The sequence below is a fragment of the Thunnus maccoyii genome, chromosome 19 (assembly GCF_910596095.1).
Source record: "Thunnus maccoyii chromosome 19, fThuMac1.1, whole genome shotgun sequence".
Lineage (NCBI taxonomy): Eukaryota > Metazoa > Chordata > Actinopteri > Scombriformes > Scombridae > Thunnus > Thunnus maccoyii.
In genome coordinates, this window is record NC_056551.1 from 13,152,817 (window position 1) to 13,169,534 (window position 16,718).

At 37.0% G+C, this 16,718-nt stretch overlaps 2 protein-coding genes across 8 annotated transcripts in view; one reads left to right on the forward strand and one right to left on the reverse strand.

The window, feature by feature from the left end:
* The window catches only part of plgrkt (plasminogen receptor, C-terminal lysine transmembrane protein), a 65,487-nt gene extending 65,284 nt beyond the window's left edge, over window positions 1-203 (reverse strand). The window contains exon 1 of one of the 5 annotated variants that reach the window (XM_042394284.1): window positions 167-201. In XM_042394284.1, the coding sequence (XP_042250218.1) occupies window positions 167-172 (6 nt within the window). In that variant the 5' untranslated portion in view covers window positions 173-201. The other 4 variants (XM_042394283.1, XM_042394281.1, XM_042394280.1 and 1 more) reach the window with 4 other exon arrangements.
* A 5,043-nt stretch (window positions 204-5,246) lies between these two features.
* On the forward strand, window positions 5,247-14,636 carry LOC121886208 (programmed cell death 1 ligand 1-like). Of its 3 annotated transcripts, XM_042396152.1 has the most exons (9): window positions 5,249-5,425; window positions 6,452-6,512; window positions 6,674-6,945; window positions 7,887-7,983; window positions 8,310-8,576; window positions 9,536-9,646; window positions 11,326-11,397; window positions 12,133-12,186; window positions 13,961-14,636. In XM_042396152.1, the coding sequence occupies exons 2-9, from the start codon at window positions 6,458-6,460 to the stop codon at window positions 13,975-13,977; spliced, it is 945 nt and encodes a 314-aa protein (XP_042252086.1). In that variant the 5' UTR covers window positions 5,249-5,425; window positions 6,452-6,457; the 3' UTR covers window positions 13,978-14,636. The 3 variants fall into 3 exon arrangements, with proteins under 3 accessions (XP_042252088.1, XP_042252087.1, XP_042252086.1); XM_042396154.1 differs by lacking the exon at window positions 6,674-6,945 and having other exon boundaries at window positions 5,247-5,425; XM_042396153.1 differs by lacking the exon at window positions 9,536-9,646 and having other exon boundaries at window positions 5,248-5,425.
* Window positions 14,637-16,718: the final 2,082 nt, after the last annotated feature.

Genomic DNA, 16,718 nt, shown 5'->3' on the forward strand with positions numbered 1-16,718 from the left:
CTTAAATGAAAGCTTTGTACATACCTACTATATTTCGCGGTTGGTAAATGAATAGCTAAATAATATATGGATACTGCTCAAAAGGACAAGACTGTCGAAGATTTAAGAATATGTGTCATTATACCAAAGCCAAACTAAGTGTGTGCGACGCGTTATTTTTTCCCACCCGCATTCTGCGAAGACCCGCCTTACTCCTCCTCTGATTGGCTCTAATGCTGATATTCTTAGCCTATCGCTAACCATCTCACTCCTCATGCCTAAATCTAACCAATATAACCAACGGAGGCAGCGAGTGCGAGCCAATCAGAGGCAGAGTAGGGCGGGTCTTCGCGGAATGCGGCTGGGAAAAAATAAGGCGTGTGCGACGCCTTGGAAATAGGTAACTTCCTTTCTACCGTGCTGTCAAATACAGGAGTCAAAGACAAGGAAGGATACATTGCAAATGTTAAGAGAGGAAAAACATTAGAGGAGGAGGATGAAACATCTATTCATAACCAGCAGAGTATCATACATGTGCTCACACACATAGTCTTTTGTGTTTTTGTATTATTGTTGAAAAGGATCCATTTACAAACATCAAGGCATAAAAACAATGACAACAATAAACACCTCTTAACATACAAGGCACATCAGATAAGAAATATAACTCAAGGAGAAGCAATAATAATATGATAACGTGAATAATTATAGAAAATTAATTTAAAGACATAAATGTTTTTAAAGGCACTCTTCCACGTAGTTGCTCTAGAGTTGCACATCAAATATTTTCAGTTCTTCTTAAGCTCAGACAAGACTTTGCATGTTTTGTTCTCATTAGTCTCAAAGCAGTCTGATTAAGATTGTCCACAAGGTCCCTTTTAAAAACAGGAAGCAGGGGTTTCATTTCTCCTCATTTAGATACGTGGATTAAATCAGGTATCAGGTTGTTCAATATCAAGTCACTCTTAATGTCTTTAATGTTAATATAGGTATGGTGCATGTACCAGGCTCACTATGGTCTATGGTCCCAGGCTGCCTGCAGTTAGTTGAGAAATGACTCCCTCTGTTGGCCCTTGTGGTTCTCTTACAGCCAGTTGCTTTCTCAAAAATGAGAAAGACATGAAATATGCTGAATTCAAAGTCTCGATCACAACCCAAGTGAGTGGTGTGGGAAATTTTGATTAGGTCAACAATATAACTTAAGCCTTAACCACAACCACAACAACCACATTGGCAACCTCTCAGGAGAATAGCTTCCTTGCAACACCACATGGTGTACATACATTTAAGTTACTTTAAAAAAAGACTGTTTGTTTGTTTGTTTGTTTGTTTTTTGTCCAAGTTCTAGTCCACAGTAAAATCATTTTTCATTTGACCAGTTTCATGACATGTGGTAGATGTTTCTTTACGGCAACTTCAATAGTATTTTCACAAAATTCAGTGACACCCTACAGTATGTATACATGTATGTATTTATTAGAAATGCTCTAATTAGTGTTAGAGTTTTGTCATGGAAATTTAAAGGTGAAGGCAAGGCTGAAGAGATACTGCGTCTCTTCAGTTCAGCGTCAGTGTTTGTACATACAGCTGCATGCATCACAATCACCCCACATCCGTCACCCTAATGGGTTCCTTTTAATTCATTTGCCATCTCCCTGGGGAGTTTCTCTCAGTCTTCTGAGAATTAAGAGTTGCAAGCTGAATCCTTGAATGCCTTTCCTCTCTACAAACTTTCCCTCTATGTCTCTGTCTAATAAGCAGTAAAGTTAGGGTGAGCGAGTCTCACAGCTCACCTTTGATGGTACCTTATGGGAACATTTTCACATGGGAAGCAGAGAGACAAAGTCTTACGATGTTATTTTGGCTATAGAGGCAGTATAACATAATATTAAGACAATAACATAAGGGTATAAGATTCTATCTCATCATGACAAGCTGTTTTTTATTCAGTTCTGACTTGATCAGTCAAAGTGAAAATGCACTTTCCTCATGTGATATCTTCAAGGTGCAGTGAACCACATCAAGCCAAGCAATGTTAGTTTCAGTATCGTCTAGGACACCTGGCTAACTTTCACCTTCACTGACAGCTTACACATGATACACATGATCTTCCAACTTGTCAGTTTCACAAGCAACCTTGACATAAATACTGTAGGTCAAACTGCAAATACTCCTTCAACAGTATACAACAGTATACAAGCCACTACATCATAGCATAAATAACTGGCACTTTTTTTTAATGTCCTTTCCCTTTTTAACACAATAATGGATTTATTAAGGAAGTTAATTTTTCTCAAATGTCTGTATAATCTCTAGACACACAGTATGTATACCCTCAAGGCAGCCTAAATTAAACTGATGCATTAAAGATAAAAAAGCATAATCCCATATTAAACATCACTGCCCCACTTCACCCTTCCCACGCTGTCTCTTGCTGTTAGTATTTTTATGTCCTGGTTGCACCTTTGTGGTAGCGTACATGTTGACTGTTTTATGTTGAATGTGATAGTAGCTAATTTTGGATTTGATAGAGAATCACACCACATCCAGGTCATAGACCTGTCCTGCAATGACAGGTGTTGTATCTGTTTATCTTTGAGTGATAAGGAGAGTAAAGTCCATCACTTTTTTGAGGGGTTTCCAAAAGATACTGTGGAAACAAACCATTTATGACAAGTTTTGGCGAAATGAACTAATTTCAAAAAACAGCACTGATAAGATCAGACATTAGCCACTATCATATTCCAATTTTACAGCATCTAATGTTGTGTCTAAACAGGTACAACATATAGGACCTGGGAAGTGATCTGATGGAAAGCCCACAAAGGTTTCATTCAGTCATGCCGTAGATGGAGCAGTGAAACCTTATCATTGGATGGACGTCCATCTCTTATGGAAATTCCACCTGGCTAGTAACCTGATGATGGAGAATGTGCACAAAACTGGATATTCAGAGTTTCTTCCTTTCAAATTTCCATCCTCTAAATGATATACTGACTGCTTTGTGTTAATTTGAGTTTCTATGTTGTGTACTTTCTTGGAGGCACAAATGCTGGCTGAAAATTCCAGTTTTTATAACTGAACTCTGGCGTACTCTGTCAGACAAAGACAGAAAAACAACCAGAGAGACAAGTAATGATATGACAGAGTTCAAGCCAAGTCTGGGCACTTGTATTTAAATGCCCCCAAATCAGTTTCTATATAGTTTCTGCAGTATTTACTCCTCAATGTAAATACTGCATACCGCTGTAGCAGTATGGTGTAACTGTTCAAAGTCAGCTACACTGATGAAGAATGTGAGCTATGTATGAAAGATCCAGTATAAAAAGTAATAAATCGCTTTGAGTATTATGGTATGTTTGTCCTCTTTTTCTTGTTTCCTCATTTTATATTCATTGTTGTTGGTAGAAGTAGCCAAGTGGTGGTAGCAGTAGTAGTAGTAGTTATATTATCCATGATGGAAAGTAACTTCGTACATTTACTGAATACTTTACTTTAATATCTCCATTTTCTGCTACTTTTTACTTCTACTTCAAAACATCTCAGAGGGCACTACTGTACTTTTTACACCATTCAGTTCATGTGACAGCTAAAGTTACTTTATAAATGAGGATTTTAGTTACAGACACAAAAGTTACAGATTGTTTTTTTGTTTTGTTTTGTTTGTTTGTTTTTACAGTTTTTTTATACTAAACATATGATTAGTTTATAAAATATGATGCATTTGTACAGATAACTGTCCAACAGTATAAAAAGGAGTTAAAATGAGCTCCACCAACCAGCTAACCTTGAAATGCTTGTAAGTAAGTAGCTTTATTTATATACCTTTCAAGAGCAGAGATGTCACAAAGTGGTTCACAGAGGAAATAAAGCATAAACAAACAGACATAAAACACAATAAAAAACAGAAAAAAATACACAAAGGCAAGTCTGAACAAATGGGTCTCCACAGAGTCCACAGATCTTAAATCCAAAGGGAGAGAGTTCCAAAGTTTAGGAGCCACAACCTCAAAGTCTCCCTCAGTTTTAAGCCTAGATCAAGGAACAACCAGTAAACCCCGATCAGAGGACATCAGAGACCTCCTGGTGACATGCAGTAGGGCTACAATCTCTAATGCAGGCAGGTGCTTGACCATGCAGAGCTCTATAGGTGATCACAGGAACTTTGAATTGGATTCTGGATTTGCTGAGCCAGTGAAGAGCGCTCAGAATCAATGTCACATGAGACGTTTTGGAGGACCTGGTCAAGAGTTTAGCAGCAGCATTTTGCACCATTCTGCTGAATAATCAACTTTTTTTTTTTTTTTACTTTTGACATGCTGATATTACTGTTGCAGCTTTATTTTTTATTTATTTATAGTAAGTATTTTAAATGCAGAACTTTTTACATGGTTGTATGTATAGTTTAAAGTATTAGGATCTGAATATTTGCTCTACCTCTAATGATTATGATGATGATGATGGTTATTATTGACAAGAGGCTACTGTTGTTATTGCCGATGATGTTGTAAAACCACTGATTATAAAGTGTGACACTTACTGTAAATGCTGTACAGTACTTGACAGCGATGAATTTCACATTTCTGCAAAACAGCATAGTGAGAAGTTGTGTGTTGTAATGATACTGCGGAGCTGACTTTCGCACAACTGTACTTTACGCATGACGTCACATAAAAAAACGGACCTCTGAGCGCGAACTAACATCCCCTGAGACAGATCAGTTTTATATTTCTAAACGTCGCTTCATGTTTCCTCTTATGTTGGTTATTGCATCTGCCACACTCAAACACACAAAGAAACATCTAATTGGCAATTGGCGCAGAGCACAAACAGAGCCTTTATTGTGTTACAACTTTATGACTCTAGATAAAAGATAAGGTATTTCCTCCCTTACAGTAAATGCCTGCTGTGTTTTACTTCCGTCCGCAGAGTCTTCTATTCTCTGAAGATGACTAACATGCTCGCTGACTAATTACCCGAACTTTGAGGCCATATAGTCTGAATATAGCTTCATATGACGACGCAGTTTACTTGTTTCCCCGCCGAGGTTTGCAGAATAGCGAAATCTATGGAATGACGTTTGCACTGAAAGCTTTTAATATTATTCAGTCCTGTTAGTTGACATGTTAGTTGAGGACAAAAGCTATTTTCTGGGTCAGTGGTTAAATTTAGTGTTATGTTATAGTTACGGTAAGTGTCCAGGAAATGAATGTAAGTATATGTGTTGTCCCCAAAAGTGACCTAAGTAAACGTATGTGTGTACGTGTATGTGTATGTGTTTATTAGTAGGCGCGCGTGTGTGTGCGTGTAGGCGGGTGTAGGCGGGTGTGGCTGTTGTCTAGGAATAAAACGGCGATGCTCGGATATTTCAGCTCATTTCAGAGCTACAGGAAGAAGGAAATACCAGATGAAAACACATCTTAGATAGCAGTTACATGACCCGCAGGTAAGAAAACATTATTGACTGACTGACAAACAGCAATCGATTTTTACAACTTTTAAACAGTTTTTTTTTATTTTTCATTTTATATTCATCTGTCTCTTATGTCATAAATGGGAAAGTGTGTCCAAACTTTTGACTGCTACTGTATATTTTTTATATTATATTACTATTTTTTTTAAAATTAATTAAAATGATTGAATTTTAATTGGATATGTTTTTTTTTAAATTCATATGTGTTGAACCTAGCCTGAAGATCATATATGGTAATCTTTCTTAATGTTCACTACAGTAGCTAGTAATTATACTTAGCTCAGTGATGGACTGATATTAATTTAATGTTGTCAAGTGTTTTGTGAACCAAACAGCATGACCAAGCTTAATCATGACAATAGCTCACCCACATTCAAAAACTCAATGTCTCATCCTAAATGACTCCTGCAAATTTCTGTTTCATTTAATGGGAAAACAGCAAAGAAAATGACTAATCTGTAATGTACTACTTACTACTACTACTAATGTACTAACTAAGTTGGCTCAACTCAGCCCTTTGAGATGTGCCTAATAATGTTCTGGTTAGAGCATGGCCCTAAAAGGAATATTAAAAATGCTGTGTGTATGTAAGATATAAGAGTTTTTTGTAAATACATGTGTCTTGCAAAATCTTTTCCACAGAAGCCTGAAGTGCTTACGTGGCCAGTTAAAAATAAGTTTATCAAGTGTGTTTATATGCTGGCACAATGCCAGAGTCCTACAACAGAATCCCAGTGTTAAGTGTCTTTATCAAGAAAAAAGAGAATAGGGAAATGAAAATGCTGCTCATCTTTGCAGGAGATCCAAGTCATGCTAACATTAGGAATAACATGAAGTATGATACACTAACATGCGATAATGTGTGTTTTATGTCTCAGGGGCTGTTTTTCAGATAGTGGAATTCACTTCTGTCTTGCTTCAGAAAAAATGACTCATACTTCTAGTTACATGACCAAATGATTTCAGCATATGTAAAATTCCCTTTTGTTTTTTCCTTAGGTGTCAATGGACTGGACCGTTGTCATTGTTTTACAAGTCATATTTCAGCCATCTCTCTCAGGTGTGTAGTTTAAAGTGTGCAGTAGTGGAGATATTTATGAATAAATAGGAGCACAAACAGGACAAAACTTGAATCTTCATGAAGTCATTCACTTTGATGTCGTATATTTCTTCCTCTGTAAACATTTCATCTTGACAGTACTTTGTATTATTTTCCTGCAGACTTGTTCACTGTTGAGGCAGAGCAACCCAAGTACATGTCAGAGTTTGGAGGAGATGTTGTGATGAGGTGCAGCTTTCATCCTGTACCATCAGATACTGTTACAGGACTGAGTGTTAACTGGCGTTGGATGAAACCTAATGATCATGAAACGGTTCGGGAAGTGTATGCAATGGATAACGGGAAGGAGCGCTTATCCTCCCAGAATGTGGACTTTCATGGCAGAGTCAAGCTTAATACAGAGGAGCTGCGGAAGGGCTGGGCTGAGTTACAGGTCATTACCGGCAGTGATACATAGAATTTGCGGGGCAGATGGTGGGTTAGTTATTGTAAAATCCCTGTGAGTGATATGACAAACTTATCTATACTTGCCATCCTATTGGGAATTAAGAAGTAAGATGGAAACTACACTGGACTCCTCTTTCATGTAAAAACGTCATATTTATGCCACCAATTTTTATCTGTGGTCACAGTAGGAGATACTAAGATACCACTGCCAAGAAGTGACAGAAAGTAGAGTATTTGTTTAAAATATAACAATATGTGGACCGAGACATGTAGATCTTAACCTCTGTGTGGAGTTTGTGTGCATCGCACACTTTAGGGCTGCAAATAACAACTATTTTCATCGTTGATTAATCTACAGATCATTTTCTTGCTTAACCAATTATTCATGTGGTCTGTAAAATGTCCTATCCTAGAGCCCATGGAGACTTTTAAAAATGTCTTGTTTTGTCCAACTATCAGTCCAAAATCCAAAGATAATTGGTTTATTATCATAGAAGAGTATGAAAACCAGCAAATATTCAGATTTGGGAAGCTGGAACCAATGATTTTTGGCATTTTTGCAAAAAAAAAAAAAAAAATATATATCTTAGAGGATTATTCGATTATAAAATATGTTTTGATTTTGAGTTGTCAATCAACTAATCAATTCATCCAATAATCCTTGCAGCTCTAACTTAATTGACAAATTCCTATATGTTATTACTGAAATTGATGTGTATTCAGTCAAAAGTTTGTGAAAGTTTCTGGTATTCAAAACTTTTTGTCATTCTTGTGATTTAGTCTGTATAGTGTAGAATGAAACATGAGAGAGAGAGGAAAAAAAAGAGGGATGCAGCAGAATTTATGAAATTGGTTCATTCAGACCTCCAGTTCATAAGGGCACAAGGTGTAATTTGGACTCTGCTTTCTTCTTTTGTCATGTTACAGGTGTCCAGGCTCAGGATAAATGACTCAGGGACCTACCAGTGTTTGGTGAAGACAGGGAAAGGGACTGATTATAAAATTACAACTTTGTCTGTTATGGGTAAGCACATAGTCTGACAATGTAATAGTGTTACTTTTTTTTAGCCAGACTTTCGTGGCTTTCTTCCTGGAATGGTCTTGCTCAATGGCTGCAGCATATGGTCATTGCTGGGCAGAGCATGACTTATTCTGAAAATGAAACAAAAACTAGCATTACTCAATTTGTTAAAAAAGTTATTTTGGCTTATCGGAACCTTCTTCAAGATAGTCCCCTTATTAATATTATGAAAGATCTGTTGATCATAGTCTTCATCATGTCATAGTAATGTTATTCTAAATACAAGGTATTTATTGTATATTCTGACTGTAAATCTGATTCTCCCCTAGCACCTTATAAAGAAGTGACTAAACACATTCAGGAGACTGCCAAGGGGGATGAGGTGCTGCTAACCTGCCGGTCTGAAGGATACCCCAAATCCTTGGTTGTGTGGCAGGATGGACACCTGCAAAATCTCAAATCCAACACCACCTCTGTGTCAACACCAGACCAGCTTATTCAAGTCACCAGTCAGATACGTGTCAATTCATCGGACAAAAACAACTACACCTGTAGCTTCAAAAATGGTGGCTACTCTGCAACATTTCATATTCCAGGTAAACTTTATATTTTTCTTAAGGGTTCCCTCCAGGACTCAAAACATTTAACTGGAGAGGCGACACAAGCAGACAGGTGTTTAAAATGCTGACCGTATAACTGCAACATCCTCAGAACTTTATCGCATGTTTCCTTTCATTGGTTTCCTTTATGCCACCCACGTTAACTTCCCACTCATTTACTATAATAAAGTAAACTAAAGCAGAATTGTAGTCAGCTGAGTTTGCAGCTGGCGCTAAAAGATTAGAGGAGAAAACGGATGTTTTTATCTAAAAACAGGAAACCCTCACCTACTGCCGCCGTGTGCAGTTTCCTGCTACTTTCAGATTTTCTTTTTGATCGACATATCTTCTGTAAACCCATCCATAATGTCAGTATGAAGAAAGAGGATATGTATTATATATGAGTGTATAACTATTTCAGCTCTTGCCCACAGTTTTTCCATTTAGACATTTAACGTTGCCTCTCAGTGAAGCTGTAGGTTGTTGGAGATCTGAATGATTCAGCGGTGTGTAGGAGTGCATTTTACAAGATGTTTTGTTTTGTGTGCAAAAGTACTGCCTGTTTGCTCATAGTACTGCATGTGTATGTAGACAGTTTATATGTGTGTAAAGGATTATTTGCTCATGTGTATACAGTATGTTTGGACATACGACAACAAAAAAAAAGAAAAGTAAAAGAAGATTAGCCTGCTAACCAAAAACTGATTACACAACACATGAGTCATTTTTATAGATACAGTTTTTTTTGCTCTTGACCAGTAAGGGGAAGTTTGCACTACTTAATCTGCGGAATATTTGGTTATTTCCATAGTGGCCAAACATATTTAAAGCATAGGTATAATAACAAAATACCAACCCATGTCAGAGCCCTGTCAGTGCTGAATTACATGTGTGATACTGCAGTTTTTGTAGCACATTTTAACATGAATCCTTCTATGTCTTCCCTCTTTTTACAGATGACATACCACTCCAACATGTAAAAAATGATGGTCTCATTGTTGCCTTGAGCATAATCGTAATTGTGGTTGTCATTGTTGCCGTAGTGTTCGCTTACAAACGACAAAAAGGTAACTGATCCCTCAATTCTTGATGTATACAGTACATTACAGCCACCCAACAGATTCAAGACATGTAGCTTGCAACGAATAGAATACAAGTGCAGACTGAAGAAATATCTATCAAAGTCAGAATACCTTTACTCCAATAAATCAACATCAAATGGAAATTGAGTTTTCTCGCTTTATCTCCTCTGTGAAGCACTTTGTGACGTCTCTGCTCTTGAAAGGTGCTATGTAAATTAAGTTACTTACTTACTTACAAATGGATTGTTCTTGCACTTGCATCTGGAGCCATAATGCACAACAACAGATTTTGGCTCTCGGGACATTGAATCTGCAGCCTAATGGCAGCACCTGACAGAATGGCTGTGCAGGATAGACAATGTCACTGCAGGGCTGGATTTCCCTTTGAATATTTGCTTTAAATGGAGTGGATAATCCAGTTGTTTGGTGGCAGGCCAAGTTCAGCCTTTTATTCTTAAGTCCTTCTGTATTTCCTCATTAGAAGTATTCACAACAGTTTATTTTTAACATACAAGTCCTTTGTGAAAGTGGCGTTAAGTAATACAGTGACTTAGGACAGAAGAGAATGGTACTTTTTGTTTGTCCAACCAGAAATGAAACTGTGTCTTCAGTCTAACCTCAAACAACTAATTATATCATTAGTCAGAATTCAAAATGTATCCATCCTGCAGAAGTAGCAGAACTAGCAGTATTTACTTTTTGTTTTTGCCACATGGACAGAGGACTTTGGAATTTGTGCCCTGTCAATTAACAACAATATGCCAGGTCAACACAATACAAGTTCCCACACGGATGTTGACAAATGTTAAGTCAGTCTGATTCTGAAAAGAGGAAGTAATGTGTTGAATGAAGCATTTAGGTATTCTATTCAGTACCGTAAAGTGCTCTTGTGGGGGTTTTATCAGCATGTGACCGAGACGATGCATGTTTGCATGTGATCATGACTTAGCGTTTTGAAAATTACATGTGTTAAAACAACCATGTTTGGAAACACCCAGCTTGGTCTTGGTTTGTGTGAAAGGGGAATTTGATGCTATTTGTAAATGCATGGGTGGTTTTTCAGTGTGGCACATGTTTATTGTTTGTATAATTCCCCAAACAAACACCTCTATCATTTCAATAGTAGGCTTATTACATGTTTCTCCGTATATAAATGTGTGAACATCATAAGAAGTCTTACTTCAGGTATGGGTCGGGAAACCTTCGGATGACATTTTTATCAGGAAAGAGTGAACCTTGATTAAAAAAAAAGCAGATAAAACAATGAATGTACTTACAAGAGCACATAAAACACATGATAAATATAAGATTTACTAGATAAATTACCATATCTAATTAAGGAAATCAAACTGAATAAATAAAAATTCAAGCATAAAACTAATTCATGACCAAAAAAATATTATTAATCGTATCACTCTATATATATATATCAGTATTTTGTCAAACTTGTATAAAGATTCATTAATGTAAAACATTTCTCAAAACATACTTTAAAAACAAAGATTGTTCTGTCCCATTTTATCATTATTTTATATTAGACACTATTTGTATACAGTGCCAAACAAACACACATAATTACTTCCATCCTTCCTTCTATCCATATTGAACTATATACACACATACTGTACCAACACACTTAATTAACAGCAATGTTTTTTCAATAGGGTCCAGCACCCAAGGCACCGTGAACTTGACGGTGGTCGAATGTGAGGACAGGTCTGTTTCTGATGCTGCCTGTGAGTCTACTCCTTGATTCTACCTTGGTTGTTAAGCACTTAGCAACATTATTTTAAAAACTGTGCTACATGAACTAATTGTCCAAAAGATAGTGGTGATTATGAGGTTAAAAGTTCTGCAACAAGTCACTTTCTACTGAGTTTAGTCAAATTGCTGCTGATGCATTTCTACAATATTACACACCCATAATTTCTGTCACTCTTTGCCATGAAGAAGGTTGAGATTATAAATTTAGGGATATCCCAAAACTCTGATCAGAATGTTTTTTCTACCATGATGATTAAGCTAAAGATTGAAGATTGTGCTGTGAATATCATTCTTATGCATGTACTTTTTCACAACATCAACGCAAAGTTATTTATTCATTTAGTAATAAATCATTTTTAAGTGTATTGGTTAATCAAATGAGCTCACACAAGCATGTACTGTTTCACTAGCAAGGGTAAAACTCTAATCACAGCATACAGTAACCTTTTACAAGTTCCAAATCAATAGCACAAGACCTATGTTGTACAGAGATGTACACTAACAAAGTACATGTTATATATTACATTAATTTTATCCACCTTAACTTAACCTGAGCATACATGAGTGGATTTTCGTCATCACAATCTTGCAGAGCCACTTGAACAATGATTGAATCACTCACTTATTAACTAAAACTGACCGATTTAGTATTTCTGTATGACTGTACTGTGTGTTGGCTTTCTAACAATGCTCTTCATCTCCATCAGGCCAACAAAGAAGGAACGGAAATGAATACAACAAAATAACAATTTTTAGTGAAGGTAAGTGACTTCCTTCAATGACTCAAAGATGTACTCTTCACATTTCATCTGTTCTTATATTCAGACACATCTTTTGCTCTTTTTCCTGCAAAGTTTGTATTGCATGGGTCTTTAGTCCAAAAAATCTAAAGTCTAACATAATCAGAAGTAATTCATTTGCAGATGCATTCTTCCTTGGCACTATTCAAAAAATGAAAAAAAAGGGGATTAGTGCAAAACCACTCTTACTTGTCCAACACCAACCTTAAGACACCACGTCTTCCAGAAATCTGTCATTGTCTGTAACAGAATGAAAGTACTGAACTAAATTCATAACAACATGCCCTCGACTTTAAAAACATCAGTCTGTGGACTCTAAACCTCTATCTTGTAGGCAATTCTCCATGCAAAGAAAATAAAACCTCAAAAGGATTTTTTTTGTAATTGTTTGATTCCTTTTCATCAAATGACGTGGATATGATTACGGTCAGGATTGCATGGAGGAAAATCTGGAGGAGTTTCTGAAAGCCCATTATTCTGACTCCTTATTCTGCACGGAGGTGGATCACCACTGGGACCTACCTCGCAGGCTACAGAACAAATGCGTCAATTATAGTACAGATTTTAAAAACCACATACATTTATCGACTTGCCTACTGGTATCATCTCATTTTCAGCAACAGGAAGAATTCAGTTTCTTTCATTTCAAACCACTGAGAACATTGTTAGTTTCCCACAGTCTCTTTCATACCTCCCCCAAAAGCAATGACGCTCTCTTCTTGAGGAAAATCATACAGACGGATGACAAATTAAAGGAAAAACCGTATTATACATCCTCTGTGTAATAATGTGATTCCAGTCAAGGCTTTCAATGTCAGGTTCTTTCCATTCTTCATTTCAAACAACTTTCCAACGTCTCTCTCTTTATAGCCTACAGCATGCTGTGGTTAAAAATGATTTTTAAGAAGAAGAGAAATTTGTTTGTACTCAACTAATCTTGTTGAGCACAATATCATTGAGAACTGACTGGCGTCCCTCAAGGGTCAATACTAGGCCCAATACCCTTCTTAATCTACATGGTCCCTGAAGGACACATGGTATCATTTGCACACACAAGATTTATTCTCATTGCTACACAGACGATACCCAGCTGTACAAAACCAAAACCTGAAGCCAGCAAAGTTAACTTCGTTCTGGGTTGCTTATGTACTATTAGTTGCTTGATGATACATGATGAGTGGGGAAAAAAGCTCTCTGAGCTTGCTCACTATTAGTAAATGTTGTGCGTCAAACTTCACCAAAGTTCAACTTGGTGTGAAAAATTTGGGTGAATTTACTTCACACCCACATTGATGTTTTTGTGAAATTGTGCCGTTGTAAATGCTGGTGTTACCAGCTCACTTGCTCGCTATTAGTAAATGTTGTGTGTCAATGGTGCGTCAAACTTCACCAAAGTTCAGCTTGATGTGAAAAACCTGGGTGGATTTACTTCACACCCACATTGATGTTTTTGTGAAATTTTGCCGTTGTAAATGCTGGTGTTACCAGCTCACTTGCTCGCTATTAGTAAATGTTGTGTGTCAATGGTGTGTCAAACTTCACCAAAGTTCAGCTTGATGTGAAAAATTTGGGTGGATTTACTTCACACCCACTTTGCTGTTTTTGTGAAGTTTTGCCGTTGTAAATGCTGGTGTTACCAGGCCTTAAGAACTGAAATTTTGTATGTGGACATATCTATATTTTTATATTTGTGTTATCCTGTGTTAAAATCACGATCCTGCTTCTTGTTTTTCAGCAATGGACAGCCCGTGACTCTTCAAGACTTATTCCCAGAAGCTGGAGAGATGCTTTTTCTTGAGGGACCCCCAGGAAGCATGAAGACAACAATAGCCCACATCCTGATCTCTTCTTGAGCTAAGGGCCCCACAGATGCCCTCTCTAACCTCTTCGATCTCAGCATGCTTCACCTTCTCCTGTATGTGGACTGTAGCACAGTGAAGGCTGATTTGTTTCAAGAAATAAAGTCTCAACTTTCTCTCGGGGAAAAGGATCAACGGAGGATGAGCTGAGGACTGAGTTGACCAGGTCCAGAGACGCTCTACTGTTGTTGGATGGGTACAGAGAAGGGAACCAATTTTTCGATGAGTCCATGAAGAAATTTCTATGTGAAAGAGGACGATGAAGGGTGTTGGTCATGGCCTGCCCTGAACACTGCCCCACATTCAGGGCGACCGTTGGGACAGGAGAGCTGCTGAAGCTCCAAATACAAACTGTGAAGTACTGAGGTCACAAAAGTTTGCCACCAACAAAGACAGAGCACAGATTTACATTTGTATGATGTTGATATTTTTGTGATTTGTTGCACTTGAAAGCATTTTATTTTTTGTATAAGCCCAAATATGCTGCAAAATGTGTTGGATTCATGATAATATTTGTACAACAAATGCAATAAATATTTCTTTGGTATTTCATACTTGACAGCCCCGATTCTCATTTTGATTTAGGATTTTGTTTTTAAAAAAATGTACATCATTTATATCATCCACTACAGTAAGGATGGAGGAATGCAACAGTGATATTGGCCTTAACTTTGTTCATGACAGTGATTTCAGCTCTGAAACTCTGTGTTTCAATAGTTATGATAGTTCATAGTTCTAACACATTGTTAATGATTGGAGTTGTTTCTGTTTCTTTTCTGCGTCAGTGCACAAGAAAAAGAAAGGTCATTAATAAGGTCATTTGTTAGACGGCAAACAAAGTACCAACAGTTTTTGTGTGCTACTGGTGAAAGGGGAAGTGACTATGAGTGTTCCCGGTAAAAGGCCTCGCAGATTCCAGGAACATTTGAAAACCAAAAGTTAAAAAGACATTTTGTTTCTGTATGTCTTATCATTTTTTCATCTTTCCCCTCAAAAAATGTATGAGTAAGTCTGATTTTCATCCAGTCATGATTTTTCAAACCTACACTGGTCAAATTAAACAACTGTAACCTAAACCTTCAAAGAGGAACCTTCACTAGATGCATGAAAGTGGCTGGCGCCTGACAGCAATGATCAGCATTTTGTAATTTCCTTTATTTCATCTCTCTGTATGAGACTTAATTCACCTAATAAATTGAGAGGTGAAAGACTAACTGTTAGACAGATTGACCTGCAGATATTTGTTGTGGTAGACAGATGTCGCAGGTAAGAGGATATGATACCCATACTGAATTCAGGAGAACATTTCCTACAGTCAGTGACCAGGAAAACATAACTTGACACAGCTTCTCATTTTCCATTCTGTATTTTTTATCTTGCTGCATAAGCAGGTAAAGGCAGCAGCAACTAAACATGCTTTTCAAGATATCAACAAGATTTTTTTAAAAGAATGATCTAATAGACTTTGAAAAGAGACAGATTTTGGTCACTGAGCACTCTGTGGAAAGAAAATGCCACATTGGACCACTTTTGGCCCTGAGAACAGCTGCCAGTAATGGAACGTGTTTTTTGGGGGTAAGAAATCAGGTTAAAATAGAAAGCTCACTGTAACTGGGTCATTTAGAGCTGTACCAATCTCTATTGTCATATTAATAATGGGTCAAACTACTGTGTGTATTATTAAACTACCATCCAACTCTGCAGTTCCCCTCAACTCTATGGAGCATTTTAGCATCTTTCAGCTCATTGTTTTGGTTCATTCTCACCATCATGTCTCAACTCAATAAAGTCAGTGACCACCTGCTGACTCAGTGAGGCATTTAGCAGCTGACCAACCACACATTTCCCTAAGTAGTGTAACAATAAAAACACACTTTGTATTCTCTACACCATTTTAGACTTTGCACTTTGGAAAAACTCATATTGTAACCTCGAACATATAACCATTTGGTCTATACTCATCTTTGGTTTTGTTCACGGTCTGGATCCAAATAGGGCATAGTTTCGTCTCGGACATGCTACAGTTATTTTCCTAAGTGTTTGACAGCTTTGATGACATCCAGCACTGGACCCCACACACATCCTGATACTGTTTCCCACACTCCTTGACTATAAAAAGTATGTACACTTTGTAACTGACATCAGACTGCAATTACACTCTGTTGTGACTGTATGCTGATCCCTTGCAAGGTTTTTCATTAAAAGACAAAAAGACAACTTGGTCTTTGTCAGCTTTTTATTTTCAGATTTCCATCACAGTAGAGCGAGATTAAAACATGAAACGTGACTCCAGATTAATGCTAATGTTGCTTTATATCTGCTGGATGTAAACAGGCAAATGTTTTTTTTCTTCTTAATACCTTTCAGTCTTCTTAAAGACTAGCTTACTCTTATGTTACCAGTTATTTATTTATTTATTTATTTAATCTAAACAGGCAGCTATTAGTAGACGGTGATAGGTTTTAGCTAGTACACTGTCTTTTGCAGTATTTGTCTAATTTTCATCATTTACTGCATTTATTATATATACATTATAAATACATTTTAAAACATAACTGTGCTAAACACCATTTAAATTATGACGAGGATTATTTTAGGTTGTTATGTGTAGTAGTAGTAGCGGGAGTAGTCATA